The 21657-nt window shown below is 37.3% G+C and overlaps 1 protein-coding gene across 1 annotated transcript in view; it reads left to right on the plus strand.

The window, feature by feature from the left end:
* LOC123565388 (28S ribosomal protein S29, mitochondrial-like) overlaps nt 1-21657 on the plus strand; it is a 37021-nt gene that overhangs the window by 248 nt on the left and 15116 nt on the right. Inside the window, exons 2-7 of the mRNA XM_053549808.1 lie at nt 10538-10815; nt 13011-13112; nt 14384-14492; nt 15306-15398; nt 17534-17682; nt 19348-19422. Of these exons, the coding sequence (XP_053405783.1) occupies nt 10538-10815; nt 13011-13112; nt 14384-14492; nt 15306-15398; nt 17534-17682; nt 19348-19422 (806 nt within the window). The remainder of the gene's footprint in view (nt 1-10537; nt 10816-13010; nt 13113-14383; nt 14493-15305; nt 15399-17533; nt 17683-19347; nt 19423-21657) is intronic.

Below are 21657 nucleotides of genomic sequence, written 5' to 3' on the forward strand. Positions count from 1 at the left end.
GCTTATTTCGGATAGATAATTTTGGATGAAGTTTATTTCCACTTAAAGACTGGCGAGATAACCATGCCACATAGATAATATTGCCGTTTTGATAAAAGTTCACACCGAAACATTCAAATTCTACTGTAATGAAACATTGTCAGATGAACAAAAAGTCTCCTGTGGGTGGTGAACGCAAAACAAACTAAAGATGAGCATAGCAACCAGTGCCATAGACAATTGGCCTCTGCAGTAGGTCAAAGGTCAAGGTCACAATGACTGAGACCAGTTTCCACTCAATATACGACATTGAGTCTGAAATCATTAGTCCTCCACCTCTGATTCATGTGGGGAAGTTGGCATTTACTTGCAGAGAACAGGTTTGTACTGGTACAGAATCCAGGAACACTGGCTAGGTTAACTGGCCGCCGTTACCTGACTGAAATACTGTTGAAAAACGGCGTTAAACCCAAAACAAACAAACAAATTTCATTGTAGGTCAATATTTTAAACTCTTCATAGGTATTGTGTTTAATCAACACCTTTTGATTGACAGAAATTGTCAATATTTTAAACTTTTCATAGGTGTTGTGATTTAATCAACACCTTTTGATTGACAGGGGTAAGTGTTAAAATATAAATGGATTAACTGGCTAACCTACAGTATATTAAACTTTAATTAATCCAAACCTTGACTGATCTTATGGAAATCAAAAAACAAACAAAATTATACTCACTCAAAAATGATGTTGCTTCAAAAATGAAACTAACTTTCAATATCTTGTCTAAGTTTATTTGCAAAATAAATGAATTTTGACAGATTCAGTAATTCCTTCCTATTTATTTTCCGTAGACATCAGATTTACAGAGTGGGCCATCTACAGTAATATGGTTTTAAACATTTTCTTCATAATTCTTTATACAACGGACATACATGAAGAAAGTGATATTCATTTTCTAAAGAACTAAGATTACAAAATTTACATTTTATATCATTTTGATCCGTGTTGTTATATCTACCTCTTACTATTTCAAAATTATGTTATGATAAGCTAAATCTACTAAGAGCAATTCGAAATTTTTTTCTTCAATTATGTTTTAAGTATTTTTCAAGATTAAAGGAATGTTTAAATCTGCTATAAGAGAGTAATCGTTGAGAATTGTTAATGTTAGCATATCAAGTTTGATAATAATTGTCCAATATTCTCCGTAGAAAAAGAATTACTGTTACTATCTTGACCTATCCATATATCCAACAATCCCAGGTTTTCTTACAGCATTTTTATTTGAAAACGCCCAGTTTGAATTATTATAGTTACAGTAATGTTATTGTTTGCATCGTTGCACAGCATATGATAAATTCTTTTTTGTAGTGAGTTTTCATTCGAATTCAGTAAACGGAACCAGCAGCTTAGCATATTTATCTTTTTTTTTCTTATTCTATTATACTTAGTACGCATGCTTGTAAAATTAATTCTATTTCTCTCATTTTTGTCTTTCACAAATGTATTTCTTGCTTTCTTGAAATTATTTTTTGCTATTATGTAACAAGATTCATCAAACCATTTCGACTTATTAGATACATTTTGACTTATTAGATAATCGAGAATTTATTATTATTTTGTCAGTTTATTGATATAACTTGAACATGTATCATTTAAAGGACAAAATATACTAAAACATTGAAGAGCATGCTGCCAATTAATTAACAGATGATAGACTTAATTATACCCCGCCGATGAAATCGGGAGGGGGGTATTGAAATGGCGTTGTCAGTCAGTCTGTCCGTCCGTCCGTCAGTCTGTCCGTCCGTCTGCAGCCATTTCTCAGTAACTACATGGTAGAATTTCATGAAACTTGAAATAAACATGAACCAACATACTGCGATGATGCCCGTCAAGTTTTTTTTTTGATTGGTCAATTTCCCTCAGAGTTATTGCCCTTGATTTAATAAAAAATGTCCGTCTGCAGCCATTTCTCAGTAACTAACAGGTAGAATTTCATCAAATTTGAAATAGACATGAACCAAGATACTGTGCTGATGCCCGTCAAGTTTCTTTTTTGATAGGTCAATTTCCCTCAGAGTTATTGCCCTTGATTTAATGAAAAATGTCCATCTGCAGCCATTTCTCAGTAACTAGCAGGTAGAATTTCATCAAACTTGAAACAGACATGAACCAAGATACTGCGACGATGCCCTTCAAGTTTTTTTTCGATTGGTCAATTTTCCATATAGTTATTGCCCTTTAATTGTTTAAAAATCGACAGATCTGTACATAACAAACCAACCAATTGGAAGAATTTCATTAAACTTCTTTCATTCTTTTCCATGAACATTTATTATAAACATGTGATGTTGTGTACCTACACCTGGTCACCACCTTACCTTGGTCCCCCCCCCCCCATTTTTTTGTTTTTGTTTTTTTTTTTCATTTTTCATTTTCTATCAATATTTGTAATCAACATGTAAACTGTTGTATCCTCACCCCCCCCCCCCAAGCCCCACCCAGACAAACCATTCATTTTCTTTTAATTTGATTTTGACTAATGAAATTATTTGCTTCTTGGTAACATTCTTAACTTTTTGCTGGATATATTTTTTTTTTGCCGTTCCTCAACTCTGACCCTTCCAGCGGGGGATTCCAATTCATCGAATTTGCTTGTTTATCTTGCATCACTTGCCTATAAAGGATAACAAAAACTAACAATTAAGTTGTCGACAACACACGATGTGCGATATAAACAATTTTAATATAACATTTTTTCCACAATAGATATATTGCTTATTTCCTGTACAAAATCAGCATAATATTAGGACAAAATTAATGAAAGTCCGAAAATCCCAAACTTTGTTTTAATCATCCAAATCATTAATCTTCTAACAATTGATTGACTTATATAACTTATTTTCTCACAATATAACAAACAAGACAAATGGGTCATTTTTTTATTATGTCTCCCCCAGGAGACATATTGTTTTTGCCCTGTCTGTCCATCCGTCCGTACGTCACACTTCATTTCCGAGCAAAAACTGGAGACCCATTTGACCTAGAACCTTCAAACTTCACAGGGTTGTAGGGCTGCTGGAGTAGACGACCCCTATTGTATTTGGGGTCACTCCGTCAAAGGTCAAGGTCACAGGGGCCTGAACATTGAAAACCATTTCCCATCAATAACTAGAGAACCACTTGACCCAGAATGTTGAAACTTCATACGATGATTGGTCATGAAGAGTAGATGACCCCTATTGATTTTGGGGTCACTCCGTCAAAGGTCAAGGTCACAGGGGCCTAAACATTGAAAACCATTTCCGATCAATAGCTAGAGAACCACTTCACCCAGAATGTTGAAACTTCATAGGATGATTGGTCATGAAGAGTAGATGACCCCTATTGATTTTGGGGTCACTCTATCAAAGGTCAAGGTCACAGGGGCCTGAACATTGAAAACCATTTCTGATCAATAACTAGAGAACCACTTGACCCAGAAAGTTGAAACTTCATAGGATGATTGGTCATAAAGAATAGATGACCTCTATTGATTTTGGGGTCACTCTATCAAAGGTCAAGGTCACAGGGTCCTGAACATTGAAAACCATTTCCGATCAATAACTAGAGAACCACTTGTCCCAGAATGTTGAAACTTCATAGGATGATTGTACATGCAAAGTAGATGACCCCTATCGATTTTGGGGTCACTCCATTAAAGGTCAAGGTCACAGGGGCCTGAACATTGAAAACCATTTCCAGTCAGTAACTTGAGAACCACTTGACCCAGAATGTTGAAACTTCATAGGATGATTGGTCATGCAGGGTAGATGACCCCTAGCGATTTTAGGATCACTCTGTTAAAGGTCAAGGCCACAGGGGCCTGAACATGGAAAACCATTTCCAATCAATAACTTGAGAACCTCTCGACCCAGAATGTTGAAACTTCATAGGATGATTGTTCATGCAGAGTAAATGACCCCTATTGTTTTTGGGGTCACTCCGTTAAAGGTCAAGGTCACAGGGGCCTGAACATTGATAACCAGTTCCGATCAATAACTTGAGAAACACTTGACCCAGAATGTTGAAACTTCATAGGATGATTAAACATGCAGAGTAGATGACCCCTATTGATTTTGGGTTCATTCTATTAAAAGTCAAGGTCACATTGGCCTATTCATGTAAAATCATTTTTTGGAAATAACTTGAGAACCACTTGACCTACAATGTTGAAACTTAATAGGATGATTGGACATGCAGAGTAGATGACCCCTATTTATTTTGAGGTCACTTGATCAAAGTTCAAGGTCACAGGAGCCTGAACAGTGACTTGAGAACCACTAGGCCAAGAGTGTCGAAATTTAGCGGGATGACTGGACATGCCAAGTAGATGATCCCTATTGCAGCCAACCATCAGTGTCTCTTTGACTTTCGCTCCTGACCCCTATTGACTTCTTGCCTATAGGACTTTGCATTGGGGGAGACATGCACTTTTTTACAAAAGCATTTTCTAGTTCAATCTTATTTTTTACCATTGATAATTTATTGTACAAAATTTGCATATATTTATATATTTCTATACTATGATGTAAATTATTTGATAGCGGCTTTTAGCAATGTATTTTTTATGCCCCCGAAGGGAGGCATATAGTTTTTGAACCGTCTGTCTGTCTGTCGGTCTGTCAGTCTGTCGGTCTGTCCACAATTTTCGTGTCCGGTCCATATCTTTGTCATTGATGGATGGATTTTCAAATAACTTGGCATGAATGTGTACCACAGTAAGACGACATGCAGTGCGAAAGACCCAGGTCCGTAGCTCAAAGGTCAAGGTCACACTTAGACGTTAAAGGATAGTGCATTGATGGGCGTGTCCGGTCCATATCTTTGTCATCGATGGATGGATTTTCAAATAACTTGGCATGAATGTGTACCACAGTAAGATGACGTGCAGTGCGCAAGACCCAGGTCCGTAGCTCAAAGGTCAAGGTCACACTTAGACGTTAAAGGATAGTGCATTGATGGGCGTGTCCGGTCCATATCTTTGTCATCGATGGATGGATTTTCAAATAACTTGGCATGAATGTGTACCACAGTAGGACGACCTGTCACACGCAAGACCCAGGTTCGTAGCTCAAAGGTCAAGGTCACACTTAGACGTTAAAGATCATTTTTCATGATAGTGCATTGATGGGCATGTCCGGTCCATATCTTTGTCATTCATGCATGGATTTTAAAATAACTATGCATGAATGTGTGACACAGTAAGACGATGTGTCGCACGCAAGACCCAGCTCCGTAGGTCAAAGGTCCTAAACTCTTACATCGGCCATAACTATTCATTCAAAGTGCCATCGGGGGCATTTGTCATCCTACGGAGACAGCTCTTGTTTTATGTCAGAACACTGTTAATTGATAGCAAACTTTCAAACCTTGAACAACAAGGCTAATTTTAACATCAATAAAATATTTTACTTTGTAGTTATTATTATCAAAGGTACTTTTATTTTTATTCAATCGCTGCATGAACATCAAACAAAGAATTTAAAATATTTTTTTAAAGTTTATGGTCATCTCTACGAACAAACATCATATTTTTTTTTTTTTAATGTATTAACCTAATTATAATACATATGAAATTATTCATAACTATACAACCCCCTCCCCCCAAAAAAACATTATAATCATACTTAATAATAAAAACAAATAGGGGGTGAAAAGTCTTCATATGCTATAAAACACCAGACTTTTCACCCCCAAATTGGGGGTGAAAAGTCTTGGGAGGAAAAGTCTTGGGAGGAACAGTCTTGGGGGTGAAACGTCTGACACCCGTACATAGACTGGTCATAGGCTGATTGCCTGCTCAGTAGCTAAAGAATGATTTGGCCTTCAGTCACCTCGCTTCATAGGATAATTGCCTGTGGCCATGCAGTATATGACCCCTTTTGTTGGAGGTCAGTAGATCAAAGGTGACAGTGACATTCTGACTGAAAATGGACTCTGGTCATTAATTTAAGAACCCTTTGGTCTACTGCCTTCAAATTTCATAGGATGAATACCTGATGAGTTCTAATAAATACTTTCGGGGATCAGTAGGCCAATGCTGTATGTCACAAGAACTTTGACACTGTTTCAGCTCAATAACTAAAAAATGCTTTAGCGTATAGTTCATAAACCTCTTTGCATGTGGTCAGGACATGACCTTAATTGTGTTTGGGGTCAATAGTTCAAAGGACAAGGTCAAAGATAACACTAAAATAATTTTTTTAATAACTTCTTCTTGTGAATGACTCAATGGATTTCCATCAAAATCGGCCTGTAGCATCATTTTAATAGTCAATTTTTTCAAATGGGGCACCTGCAGAGGTTCCATTTGACCCGGGACCTGGGAGATTTTCAAAAGACGCTCAAAGGACCCAGCATGATACTTGCCTGTGCCTCACTCAGGACACGGGGGCATTTTCCTTTGACAATCCTTTCTCTTATCTATTTTACTACTATAAAACTGTCTCGTGTATTCATAATAAACACTCGTGGTCATTAAAAGGATGCTTATACTATATTACTGATCTGTGTGACGTAAGTAGTAAGGTGTGGAAGGCGGAGTTAAACCATTGTTGACAGGCGATTGCAAGGCGGGACTTGTCAAATGACAGCAGTAAATTTCCAATTTCTAATTGGCAAAAATGGCCCGAAGCTATGTCTGTTGACCAAAATATGGGAAAAATCGATAATTTGTGTAATAAATAACATCCGTTATTGAAAGGAGGGGAGCCAGTTTGCAGCAATTTTATTTGATTATGTAGTCAATTGGCGATGGTAAGATTATTGACTAAAAAATTGGATGCTTTAAGTAAGTAGAAATTTTAAGTTTTGAATAGTTATGATGAAAGAAAATAAATTAAAAACAGGTATTTTATCAAGAATTTAAGTATAATTAACTTTGGTTTTCCATATTTGTCACCTGTTTTTGTGACCGTGATTTTTCGGACATATCTGTCCTTTCTAACGAGATTTTCAGGTGCAATCTTATTAATTGTGCATTTAAGAAAAATATGACAACTGTTGCTAAAAAGCAGCTAATATTTTGAAGCATTTTTAATCCCCCGCCACGAGTGGTAGGGGGTTATAAGAATGGTCTCTGTCCGTCCTTCCTTCCGTCTGTCCGTAACACTTACGTGTCCGCTCCATATCTCCTAAACCCCTTGAAGGATTTTCATGAAACTTGGGTCAAATGATCACCTTATCAAGACGATGTGCAGAACTCGTGAGTCAGCCTTGTCGGCTCAAGATCAAGGTCACAACTCAAGGTCAAAGGTTTTAGCCTTCCATTTCGTGTCCGCTCTATATCTCCTTAACCCCTTGAAGGAATTTTTCATCAAACTTGAGTCAAATGATCACCTCATCAAGGCAATGTGCAGAACTCATGAGTCAGCCATGTTGGCTCAAGGTCAAGGTCACAACTTTGGATCAAAGGTTTGAGCTTTCCTTTTTGTGTCCACTCTGTATCTCCTAATTCCCTTGAAGGATTCATATGATACCTGGGTCAAATGATCACCTATCCAAGATGGTGTACAGAACTCATGAGTCAGCCATGCCAGCTCAAGGTCAAGGTCACAACTCAAGGTCAAAGGTTTTAGCCTTCCATTTCGTGTCCGCTCTATATCTCCTTAACCCCTTGAAGGAATTTTTAAAACTTAGGTCAAATGATCACCTCATCAAGACAATGTGCAGAACTTATGAGTCAGCCATGCTGGTTCAAAGTCAAGGTCACAACTTGGGGTCAAAGGTTTGAGCCTTCCATTTTGTGTCCACTCTGTATCTCCTAAACCCCTTGAAGGATTTTCATCAAATTTGGGTCAAATGATGACCTCATCAAGAACTCATGAGTCAGCCATGTCAACTCAAGGTCAAGGTCACAACTCAATGTCAAAAGTTTGAGCTCTGTATCTCCTAAACCCCTTGGAAGGATTTTCATGAAACTTGGATGAGATGATCACCTCATCAAGACGATATGCAGAATTCATCAGTCAGCCATGTCAGTTCAAGGTCAAGGTCACAGCTCAAGGTCAAAGGTTTACCCTTTCACTATCCATAACAGTGGCGGGGGATTTAGCTGTCTTTCAGATTGCCTTGTGGATAATATAACATGCAAAGGCATCAAACCCTACCCACCATTCTTGTAATAGTTTATTACTTAAAACTGAATAAGCCCATAATGTTTATTATGAAATAAATATTAATAAAACAACTTTTGGTTAATATTATTGTACATGTATAACCAGCTGCATATTACTATATAAGAAAATTTAGTCCATAATATCGAGATATTGGGACAGGGACAGGTCTCCTGTATTTTGGAAAAAGGACACTTCAAAATTTGGACCTAAGGGTCCTGGGACTCTTGGGTTTTCAGGTCTAGTGGAACCCCTGCACCTGACCCCTTTTAGGGTCTGCGAGTACTGAAAATAGAAAAGCCTTTAAATGACTTCTTCTCATTAACCATTTACTTGATCTTCATTAGACTTGGTAGGTAGCATCATTGTAATGTCCTCTTCCAATTTTGTACAAATTGGGCACTCAGGTCCCTCGTAGGGACCACTACAGCTGATTTTAAAATAGAAAAAAAACCATTTAAACAGTTTCTTCATATGAACTGCTTGATAGGACCTTATCAGATTTTGTCTGTAACATCATTAGAAGATCCTCTCCAAAATTTGTTACACATCATACCTGAGAAGAAAAAAAAATTGTTTGATTATAGTAGATCTACATTTTCATCCTTTCAAACTAGTGGGGGACTTAGGTCCCTTGAAGACTTGTTGAGAGACGCCAACTTCTACAAGTTTGGGTCCCTCTTGTACACCACTGAAAAAAGTTCTTGTAATCGCCTGCTTGATGAATCTTCATCAAATTTTGTCTGTAGCAAAATTGTACAGTACTCTCCCATATTTATAAGCCCAAAGGACGTATTATGTTATGATGCCGGTGTCCCTCGATCCGTCCGTCTGTTAGCAATTTCGTGTCCTCGCTGTAACTCTTTAACCCTTGAAGGGTTTCGATGAAACTTGACACAAATGTTCACCACATCAAGAGAATGTGCAGAGTGCATGTTCTGGATGGTTCGCTTCAAGGTCAAGGTCACACTTAGGGGTCAAAGGTCATATGACTTTGTTTTGTGTCCGCTCTGTAACTTTTGAACTGCTTGAAGGATTTTCAAGACACTTGGCATAAATGTTCATTACATTAAGACAACATGCAGAGAGCATGTTTTGGATGGCTTGCTTCAAGGTCAAGGTCACACTTAAGGGTCAAAGGTCATACCTGAACCCCTTGAAGGATTTCGAAGAAACTTGCCACAAATGTCCACCACATTGAGACAACCTGCAGAGCGCATGATCTGGATGGCTCGCTTTAAGATCAAGGTCGCACTTAGGGGTCAAAGGTCATACCTTCGGGCGTTTATTGCTCTGCATTGTGGTGCTCTTGTTTTCAAATCATTAATGTGGGCAGTTGGCCCATTTAAAGGCCATAAGAACTAATAGTAGAGAACATTTTAAATTACTTTATCTCATGAACCACTTCATAGATCTGAATCAAGCTTGGTCTTTAGCATCATTGTAAGGTCCTGTAATGAATTTACTCAGTTGAGGGCATTTAGCCGCTTGAAGGGACTGCTAGATTTAAAAATAGAAAACACTTTTTTTTTTTTAAATCAACTTCTCATAACTCGCTTGTTAGATCTTCATCAATCTTGGTCTTTTGCACCATTTTAAGGTCTTCTCCCAGATTTGTTCAAAGGGAGCAGTTGGCCCCTTACAGGGGCCTCTAGAGCTAAAAATAGAAAAAACTAAATCAGAAAGTAGGCCACTAGATGATTTGATTGAAAAAGCTTGTTTATATACTAGCAAAAGCCATACTTTTTTGCTTAATTTTCATGAAATTTTCTTTATAAAACCTTAATGAAGTTATGAAGTTAAAAACGCAGTCAGCTAGAATAGAATTCTTCATGAAATCATTGAAAAAGTTAGTTAATATTCTGCCTAATAAATTAACGAAAAAATGAAAAAGTAGGGGGATTGAATAGTTCTTAGTACCTGTCAGTCAGTACTACAGTTTAGATCTGCAAAACCCGCCAGTGTTTGTGGGCATAATATCTCGGCCAAGTTCGATAACCAGCCAAATCACCTTTACGCTTGTCTGCTCTTTAAGTCGAACAGTTTTCATCTGATCTTCATCAAACTTGCTGACAATGTTTGTGGGCATAATATCTCTGCCAAGTTTGATAACCACCCAAATTGCCATAGGCATTCTTGGATTATGGCCCTTGGATTAGGCCAAGTTCGATGACAGGCATATTTTGTGACAGTCTGGCACTCTTGTTGAGTTCTGACTTCCTTACCTGTTTAAACACCAGTTTTAGGGTTTATAGGTCTGTTCTCTTTAATTCAATAGGTCTGTCCAAGTTTTGTCCAGTCAGCAATTTTGTCAGGCATGAATAGATTTTCAGATAACTAATTAATGCATAAAGTACCGTTTACTTTAAATGCTAACAACTTTTTCTCTCATTTCAGGTTATTGCCAGCTGCTAAGACAATGGGCGAGGTTTTCTTCACAGCACAGAACACAAGCAGGTTATATAAGAAGTTTTCCACAAACTGGTACCCTGCAGCAAGGTTGTTGTACCAGTCAGATATTGCATCATTGTAGGATAGGATCTTACAGACAGTACTGCACTACGGCAGAAGAAATTGCAGAAGAGGATGAGGATTTGGTGGAAGTCCCAAGTTTATCACTTCATCAGAAAAGAACAAATATTCTCGCTAAATTTAGAACAGAGCATAATGACCCTGTGAGTTTGAATAACTTTTATTAGCTCACCTGTCACAAAGTGACAAGGTGAGCTTTTGTGATTGCGCAGCGTCCGTCGTCCGTGCGTGCGTAAACTTTTGCTTGTGACCACTCTAGAGGTCGCATTTTTCATGGGATCTTTATGAAAGTTGGTCAGAATGTTCTCCTTGATGATATCTAGGTCAAGTTCGAAACTGGGTCACGTGCGGTCAAAAACTAGGTCAGTAGGTCTAAAAATAGAAAAACCTTGTGACCTCTCTAGAGGCCATATATTTCACAAGATCTTCATGAAAATTGGTCAGAATGTTCACCTTGATGATATCTAGGTCAAGTTCGAAACTGGGTCACGTGCCGTCAAAAACTAGGTCAGTAGATCTAAAAATAGAAAAACCTTGTGACCTCTCTAGAGGCCATATATTTCAAAAGATCTTCATGAAAATTGGTCAGAATGTTCACCTTGATGATATCTAAGTCAAGTTCGAAACTGGGTCATGTGCCTTCAAAAACTAGGTCAGTAGGTCAAATAATAGAAAAACCTTGTGACCTCTCTAAAGGCCATATTTTTCACAAGATCTTCATGAAAATTGGTCAGAATGTTCATCTTGATGATATCTAGGTCAAGTTTGAAAATGGGTCACGTGCGGTCAAAAACTAGGTCAGTAGGTCTAAAAATAGAAAAACCTTGTGACCTCTCTAAAGGCCATATTTATGATGGGATCTGTATGAAAGTTGGTCTGAATGTTCATATTGATGATATCTAGGTCTAGTTCGAAACTGGGTCATGTGCGGTCAAAAACTAGGTCAGTAGGTCTAAAAATAGAAAAACCTTGTGACCTCTCTAGAGGCCATACTTATAAAAATTTGTCAGAATGTTCATTTTGATGATATCTAGGTCAAATTAGAAAGTGGATCACGTGCTTTCAAAAAGTAGGCCAGTAGGTCAAATAATGGAAAAACCTTGTAACCTCTATAGAGGCCATATTTTTCATGGGATCTGTTTGAAAGTTGATCTGAATGTTTATCTTGATGATATATAGGTCAAGTTTGAAACTGGGTCGACTGCTGTCAAAAACTAGATCAGTAGGTCTTAATATAGAAAAACCTTGTGACCTCTCTAGAGGCCATACCCTTGAAAAGATCTTCATGAAAATTGGTCAGAATGTTCACCTTGATGATATCTAGGTCAGGTTTGAAACTGGGCCACGTGCCATCAAAAACTAGGTCAGTAGGTCAAATAATAAAAAAACCTTTTGACCTCTATAGAGGCCATAGTTTTCATGGGATCTGTATGAAAGTTGTTCTGAATGTTCATCTTGATGATATCTAGGTCAAGTTTGAAATTAGGTCAACTGCTGTCAAAAACTAGGTCAGTAGGTCTAAAATTAGAAAAATCTTTTGACCTCTCTAGAGGCCATATTTTTCAATGGATCTTCATGAAAATTGGTCTGAATGTTCACCTTGATGATATCTAGGTCAGTTTCTAAACTGGGTCACGTGCGGTCAAGAACTAGGCCAGTAGGTATAAAAATAGAAAAACCTTGTGACATCTCTAGAGGCCATATTTTTCAATAGATCTTCATGAAAATTAGTGAGAATTTTCACTGTGATGATATCTAGGTCAAGTTCAAAACAGGGTCATGTACCTTTGAAAACTAGGTCAATAGGTCAAATATTAGAAAAACCTTGTGACCTCTCTAGAGGCCATATTTTTCAATGGATCTTCATGAAAATTGGTCAGAATTTTTATCTTGATGATATCTAGGTCAAGTTTAAAACTGGGTCACATGAGCTCAAAAACTAGGTCACTATGTCAAATAATAGAAAAAACGACGTCATACTCGAAACTGGGTCATGTGGGAACAGGTGAGCGATTCAGGACCATCATGGTCCTCTTGTTAAGATATGTGGATTTCTTATTAGGGAAGCCTATTTTTAGATCAGATACGACAGTCTCAGAATTTAGAAAACATTATGCAATACTGAAGTCTTTATTTGACAGTTGTCTTGACTGAGATAGATCTTTATTAAGTTGTTATGGTATGTCTGGTGAACTGATAGATAATGCTTTGGTTTATCAATAAGTAGTACGGGTTGTAAAAGGATTTTCAATAAGAATTAAAGTTATCACTAAAAACTAGAATAATCCTTTAGATACATGTATGCCATAAAGCTGACTATCTTACTGTTGTTTTTCAGACAAATCACACAATTGATGATGAAGGAATGTTTTATAAAGTTCCTCATGATGAATATGAAAAGTATGTACAAAATAAACAGTGGCCAGGATATAACAAACAGGTACAGACTTTTTAACTTGACTATTCAAGAGAGTAGGTAGAGCTATTGCACTCATCTGTTTATCGCCATCCGCCTCAGTGTTAGGGTTAGTGTCAGGAGTTGTTTAAGTGTTTGTATGTAAGTTGGTTTCTCAGTAATAGAAAATAGTTGAAACTTAACACAGTGTGATCTGGCATCTGCTAGATCTGTGCTATTGTGGCCACCGCGTCTGTCGTAAGTTGTTCATCAAGTGGTTCTTGTTTGTCTGGCCCAAATTTAATGAAACTTGGTCAGAATGTTACCTTCAATAAAATCTGATTATTAGGTCACCTGGGGTTAAAACTAGACCTCTAGGTCAGTTAATTGGAAATGTTTACAGTCTATAGGGGCTATTTTTTACTTCATCTTCATAAGATTGATCAGAATGTTTCTCTTAAGGAAATCTAAATCAGATTTATAACTGGGGTTGCGTGAGGTCTTGTACTAGCTCACTAGGTCAAATCATAGAAAAACCTGGTTAACTCTCTACATTCCACATTTTCCCTCTGATCTTAATAAATCTTTGTCAGAATGTTTTTCTCTACTAAATCTAGGTAATTTTCAAAAGTTGATTACATGAGGTCAAAAACTAGATCATTGGTTAAATTGAAAAAAAAAAACTTTTCAATTCTCAATTCTACTGGAGAAATTAAGACTTTTTGAGAATGTTTGTATGTTTGAAATCCGGTGAAAAATGCGTGTCGCATGAAATAAAAAATAAGGTCACTTGGTCAAATCATAGGAAAATCTTGTTAACACTCTAGAAGCCACATTTTCAAATTGATTCCCGTAATACTTTGTCTGAAAATTTGTATCTGTATATCTATGATATCTAAGTTTAAAACTGGGTTACCTGAGGTAAAAAACTAGGTTACTAGGTAAAATCATAAAAAACACCTTGCAAACATGTAAGAGGCCACAATTTCTGCTTCATCATTTTAAAACTGTCAGAATGTTTGTTGCTATGAAATCTCAAAAAAGTTAAATGCTTTGTTCAAAGAATTGTCTCTAAGAAATCTGGACCAGGTTCAAAACTGTGTAAAAAAAGTCAAGGTCACTGTGACTCACAACATACACCCAGTTGCCTCCAACTGGCCATCATGTTGCTGGAGGAGAATGTGTGTCACAAACAGCTCTTGGTCATACTTACACCTGAAACATGAAATCTGTTGGAACAACTTACTTGTTGCACTTTTATAATGGAACATTTAAATATTTTAATGTATGATTGGTCATTTAGTCATATTTTACAGGTGAAGAGTTTTCAAGAGAGTGTGATCATGGTTCGCCGACCAGCTCTGGAGGCCTTTGATTTCATTGATAATGCCAATTTGGATTATCCACCAATGAAACTTATGTTCTGTATCCTTTAGAAGCTTATAAAAAGGTACAGCTTGTCTGTTTAATACCGTCGGTAGACCACAAGTTTGCCAGTCTGGGGGTCATAGGTTCAAATCCAGAACAAGGTATATGTTCTCTGTGGTGATTACCTCAAGACAGTAAGTCAAAGGTCATTCATCATTCAACTCTTGATTCAGTGAATTGTCATTAACTTGCATAGAACAGATAGTACCAAGGAATCTGTGAACATTGGTCAGCTGACCACCTTATATACAATACCTGAATACTGTTGAAAAAAAAAAAAAAAAAAAAAAAAAACGAAAACAAAAACAGTTAAGACTCGCAAAACCCAAAAAAATGTATAATGAAGCAAGAAATGTTTCTCATTGCATAGATGACCAGGGCCTGGTTGTTCGAAACTTTAACTGGCTGTTAAACTAACCTCTGATTAAATTTTGGTTCAGAATACTAAACTTGATGGGACACACTAGTTTGATGTTTTGATTTTATTGTAAAAATTTTCCAGTGTTTAAAATTCTTACCTCATACATTTGTTTTTCAAAGTCTTCTGAAATGCCGAAAAATAACCCTAAAAGTTAATCAACCATTAGCTTAATCGCCTGTTAAAGTTTGGAACAACTGGGCACACAGCTGATAGCTTGATTATATTAAAACATCCGTAGAATCCTTCAGTAGAGGTCTTCTAAATGTACCAAGTTTATAGATTGACGGTATTAAAACATCTACATCAGTCTTCATATTGTTATAAAGCAAGCGAATGAACTCAAAATATACTGCTAGTTATAACACATTACTTCCTTAACACATCACTAGATGGAAAACCAGGAAGTGGGAAAACTATGACAATGGCACATGTTATTCATCGCTATGCTAAACTAGGCTGGTTAACTATACATTTTCCAAGTAGTAAGTATAAAAACAATTTTTTTTTCATTTGAAAGCTAGGAATTAAAGCTATACATTAATAGTTGGAACTGGAAAGTTGAATATTGTATACAAAGAGGTTTTAATATAAGATATTTATAACAAGGAGAAAAAAAATAAGAACTGAAAACCAATATTGTATACATGTATCTCTAAAATGAAATAACTGCGTCATCTGACTTTATGCTTTACTTATTGTACCCCCTGACAACAAAGTTGTAAGGGGGGGTATACTGGTTTCAGGTTGTCTGTCTGTCTGTCTGTCTGTCCGTCTGTCTGTCTGTCCGTCTGGTCATCTGTCCGTCTGTCCGTAGATGCAATCTTGTGCGCACCATCTCTCCTTATCCCCTTGACAGAATTTAATGAAACTTCACACAAGTGATCAGTACCAACAGTAGTTGTGCATGGGGCATGTTAGGTTCTTTTAGAAAAAAAATTTGCAGAGTTATGGGACTTTGTTTTTTTGTTACTATACTATATACATAGACACAATCTTGTGCACACCATCTCTCCTCATCCCCTTGACACAATTTAATGAAACTTCACACAACTGATCAGTAACAACAGTAGTTATGCATGGGGCATGTTAGGTTCTTTCAGCGACAAAAATTGCAGAGTTATGGGACTTTGTTTCTTGTTAACATACTATGTACATACAGTCTGCATATGCAGTCTTGTACGTGCCTAATCTACCAAACCCTTGCACACAATTTAATGAAACTTCACACAAGTGATCAGTACCAACCCTAGTTGTGCATGGTGCATGTTACATTCTTTTAGATAAATATTCTGCATAGTTATGGGACTTTGTTTTTTGTTACTATACTGTATACATACAGTCTATATACATACAGTCCACATAATTATGCAGTCTTGTGTGTGTCAAATTGCAGTGTACTGTGTTAGTGCATGCGGGGGGTACATTCATCACCTTTAGTGATAGCTCTAGTTATGAAAGATTGTTTTTGCATTTTATGTGAAACATTTTGGAGTATGTTTTGTCACAGATTCTTTTTAACAGCATTTCAAATTTAGTAGACAGCTTTTCTACATATTTTACATAGTGTACAAGTGTTTTTGTAAACAAATACCATGTAGATCTCTCAGAATCACTGGGGGCTCCGTGGCCGGGTGGTTAAGGTCGCCAACTTCAAATCACTTGCCCCTCACAGATGTGGGTTCAAGCCTTAGTCAGGGTGTTGAATTCTTCGAGCTGGCTTATGGAAGGTTTGTTGTTCTACCCAGGTGCCTGCCCATGATGAAATAATGCACAGAGGGGCACCTGGGGTCTTCCTCCACCATCAAAGATGGAAAGTCGCCATATGACCTATAATTGTGTCTGTGCGACGTTAAAGCCAACAACACAAAAAACTCAGAATCACTTTGCTTTTCTATACAATTCAGTTGGTAGGATGTGTTTCTGGGACATTTTTGATGGGTTAAGAGTCAAAGTGACACAATATGAGCTGCGCCATGAGAAAACCAACATAGTGGCTTTGCGACCAGCATGGATTCATGCTGTTCGCTTTCAAAGCCTATTGCAATTAGAGAAACCAGTAGCGAACAGCATGGCTCCTGACCAGACTGCACGGACGTGCAGGCTGGTCTGGATCCAAGCTGGTTGCAAAGCCACTATGTTGGTTTTCTTGTGGCACGGCTCATATAGGTCATATGGCAACTCTTATAGCTTTTGACAATGGAAGACGTTTCAGGCATGAGTGGGCACCTATGTTGAACCACCGCCATTCCATGAGCCAGCTGGATGGTTTCTCTGCATGAAGAAAGGTTTTGAACCCACACCTGTGAGAGGCAAGTGATTCAAAGTCAGCCATCTTAACCATTCGATCAAGGAGACCCCTGGGTCTGGGTTTACTTGTGTAAGGAAAGAACTTGAAGCACTGTCTTAACCTTGCATTATCATAAGAGGACACTTATGAATTATAAAAGTTTTGATTTCATACTTTATATTTTTATGATGTAATTGAGATATAAAACCAAAACTGTTAGCCCTTTTTGGTGCCTTTTAATCTGTACTACGTTGAGGCACCATGAAATAAATCAAATCAACAATTCAGCTTATTAGTATTATATCTTGATAACAAAATGATTATTTGCAGTGATTGAATGGTTACGATACAGAAAAACCAAGCCGCGAGAATATTCGATGTCATCATACAAAGAAGGTCGCTTTGACTACACAGATGATGCTATGGAATGGCTAGGATACTTCAAAAAACAGAATGCACATCTTTTACAAAATATTAAAGTAAGGAGCATATTTTATAAAGACAATATTCAGGCTTCAGGAATGTGTTTATAGCATACTTACAAAATATCAACAATGAATTTAAGTTTACAGGGCAAGAGGAGATAGCAGTTGAAAAAAAATACAACCATATGGGGGCTTTATTGGAGTCACACATGTCTCTCCATTAGTTGATCAATTGATCTGTCTGTCTGTAAATCCGTGTCCAATCCATATCTTTTGAACAGGTGGGAAGATTTTCATATCACTTGCATCAGTTAGTAACTCATCAAGATGAAATGCAGAGTGCATAACCCAGGTCATTAGGTTTAAGTACAAGGTCACACTTTGGATGTCAAATTGCTTACCTTTATGTCTGTTCCATACTGTCTAAACAGTCAAGATCAAAAAAAAAAAAACAGCATTACATTGTAGTTATTTATCTCAACAAGAAGACATGCAGAACGCTCAACCAAAAGCGCTAGATTCAAGGTCAGGATCACACTTAAGGTCAAAGGTCAAATATCTTAACTTTGTGTCCACCCCATATCTTCTAATTTCATAAAATTAGCATCAGTTGTTAACACGTCGAGATGACATGCGGAGTGCATGATCCAGGTCACCTTTAAAGGTCATTGACAAAGATTAAATAGCTAAAATTTATATGCACTCATCTTTACCACCGGAAGATTTTTCATAATATGAGCATAAGTTATTAACCTCATTGTGACAATATGAAGAGTGCACATCATAGGTCACAAGGATCAAGGTCACACTTGAAGGTCAAAGGTCATGACACAACATTTTACATTCCATGTATCGAAGCAGCTTCTTGGGGTATTAATCACTTTTAGCATTAGCTCTAGTTTTGTCATCTGTATTCACAAGGAAATTTAGTTCAGCTTGTACCACTGAGGCAGGTGTTTCTATTCATTAATTACTGAGAAAATTTATTTATTTATTTTGAATATATAAATTAGCTCTCACTGTTTGACAATGCGGATATTATGTTATGTCACATTTATACAATCTGATTAAAGTCATCTCCCAAAATGCTTTCAAGGGTAGAAGTCAATATTTAACATTAAAATCTTTATTTAGCTGAGATCTCAGGAAACTATGTTCTATTTTCAGAACAAATTGGGGGGAAAATGTCCATTAACACCCATGCTTCTGTCTCCATGGAAATGTACATGCACACATAATCTATGTATTCAAATATGCACAGATGAAACATGAATGTGTTTGTAAAAACACAGATGTCACAAACAGATACAAACAACAAGTTAGAAATCCAATACTTACTTCAACGTCCCTAAAGCAGTTGTTACAGCTAATGATTGGATTTGTATACTTTCATTTTAAACATAATTATAGCTCTTTTTTCCAAAATATGTTTAGTAACAACTATGCATATGAGCTGTGCCATGAGAAAACCAACATAGTGGCTTTGCGACCAGCATGGATCCAGACCAGCCTGTGCATTCGCGCAGTCTGGTCAGGATCCATGCTGTTTGCTGTCAAAGTCTATTGCAATCAGTCTATTTCGGCTCATATACATTATGATATTCAAAAGGGTTGGACAACAACAGTTAACCATTCTCCCCAATGGATGGGGATTAGTATGTTTTTATTGTTACTGAAATAAGTACATTTATATCTAATGACCTGTATGTATAATTTCAGACAACAAAAGAGTATGTATGGTCACAGAGGGAAAAATCTTTGGAGGGCACAGAGTTGCTAGATATTATTGACTTTGTAAGTTACTTTTACACAGACAGAACATTTGTATTGCTATTGTATAATTTAGTTATCATAATCATATGCATTTAGTGGTAAATTTGATAAGACCATTACTTAAAAAAGAAGATCATTGTACATTTTTTATACCCCCACCAAACATGTTTGAGGGGGGTATATAGGAGTCAGTTTTGTCGCGTCCCGTCCCGTCCTGTCCCGTCCCGTCGCGTCCCGAAATCTATTATCTCAGTTATTACCAAATGGATTTGATTCAAACTTAAAATACATGTTCCACCTTATCACCCACATCATGTGACACAAGGTGCATAACTCTTGACACCAAGTTTTCATGAATTATGTCCCCTTTTACTTAGAATTTAAGGTTAATTTTGTTGTATTTTCACTATATCTCAGTTATTACTAAATAGATTCGATTCAAACTTAAAATAGATGTTCCACCTCATCACCCACATCATGTGACATAAAGTGCATAACTCTGACACCATTTTTTTTTAGCTCACCAGAGCACAAAGTGCTCAGGGTGAGCTATTGTGATCACTAACCGTCCGGCGTCCGTCCGTCCGTCGTCCGTCCGTCCGTCCGTCCACACTTTCCTTTAAACAACATCTCCTCCTAAACCAACAGGCCAATTTTGATGAAACTTCACAGGGATGTTCCTTGGATGGTCTTCTCTAAAAATTGTTCAAAGAATTGAATTCCATGCAGAACTCTGGTTGCCATGGCAACCGAAAGGAAAAACTTTAAAAATCTTCTTCTAAAAAACCAGAAGACCTAGAGCTTAGATATTTGGTGTGAAGCATTGCCTAGTGGACCTCTACCAAATTTGTTCAAATCATGACCCCGGGGTCAAAATTGACCCCGCCCCAGGGGTCACTTGATTTTACATAGAAAAATCTTAAAAAATCTTCTTCTCGAAAACCAGAAGCCCTAGACCTTAGATATTTGACATGTAGCATTGCCTAGTGGACCTCTACTAAAGTTGTTCAAATCATGACCCCGGGTCAAAATTGACCCCGCCCCAGGGGTCACTTGATTTTACATAGGAAAATCTTCAAAAAATTTCTAAAAATAAAGCAGAAGGCCTAGGTCTTAGATATTTCACATGTAGCATTGCCTAGTGGACCTCTACAAAATTTATTCAAATCAGACCCCCGGGATCCAAATTGACCCCGCCCCAGGGGTCACTTGATTTTACATAGGAAAACCTTAAAAAATCTTCTTCTCAAAAAAGCAGAAGCCCTAGAGCTTAGATATTTGACATGTAGCATTGCCTAGTGGACCTCGACTAAAGTTGTTCAAATCATGACCCCCGGGGTCAAAATTGACCCAGCCCTAGGGGTCGCTTGATTTTACATATGAAAATCTTCAAAAATTTTCTTAAAATAAACCAGAAGGCCTAGAGCTTAGATATTTCACATGTAGCATTGCCTAGTGGACCTCTACAACATTTATTCAAATCATGACCCCAGGGTCAAAATTGACCCCGCCCCAGGGGTCACTTGATTTTACATAGGAACATCTTCAAAAAATTTCTAAAAATAAACCAGAAGGCCTAGATCTTAGATATTTGACATGTAGCATTGCCTAGTAGACCTCTACAAAATTTCTTCAAATCATGACCCCCGGGGTCAAATTGGCCCCGCCCCATGGGGTTACTTGATTGTACATAGAAAAATCTTCAATATTTTCTAAAAATAAACCAGAAGGCCTAGAGCTTAGATATTCGACATGTAGCATTGCCTAGTGGACCTCTACAAAATTTGTTCAAATCTTGACCCCCCCAGGGTCAAATTGACCCAGCCCCAGGGGTTACTTTATTGTACATAAGGAAATCTTCATAAATTTGCTAAAAAATAAACCAGAAGGCCTAGATCTTAGATATTCGATATGTAACATTGCCTAGTCGACTTTTACAAATTTGTTCAAATCATGACCCCCGGGGTAAAATTGGCCCCGCCCCAGGGGTTACTTGATTGTACATCGGAAAATTTTCCAAAAAATTTCTAAAAATCATCAGTTTGACATTTGAAACATATTACTCTGGTGAGCGATCCAGGGTCATCATGACCCTCTTGTTATGAATTATGCCCCTTTTTACTTAGAATTTAAGGTTGATTTTGATGTATTTTCACTTTATCTCAGTTACTACTGAATGGATTTGATTCAAACTTAAAAGAGATGTTCCACCTCATCACCCACATCATGTGCCCACATCATGTGACACAGGTGCAT

The sequence above is a fragment of the Mercenaria mercenaria genome, chromosome 8 (assembly GCF_021730395.1).
Source record: "Mercenaria mercenaria strain notata chromosome 8, MADL_Memer_1, whole genome shotgun sequence".
NCBI lineage: Eukaryota > Metazoa > Mollusca > Bivalvia > Venerida > Veneridae > Mercenaria > Mercenaria mercenaria.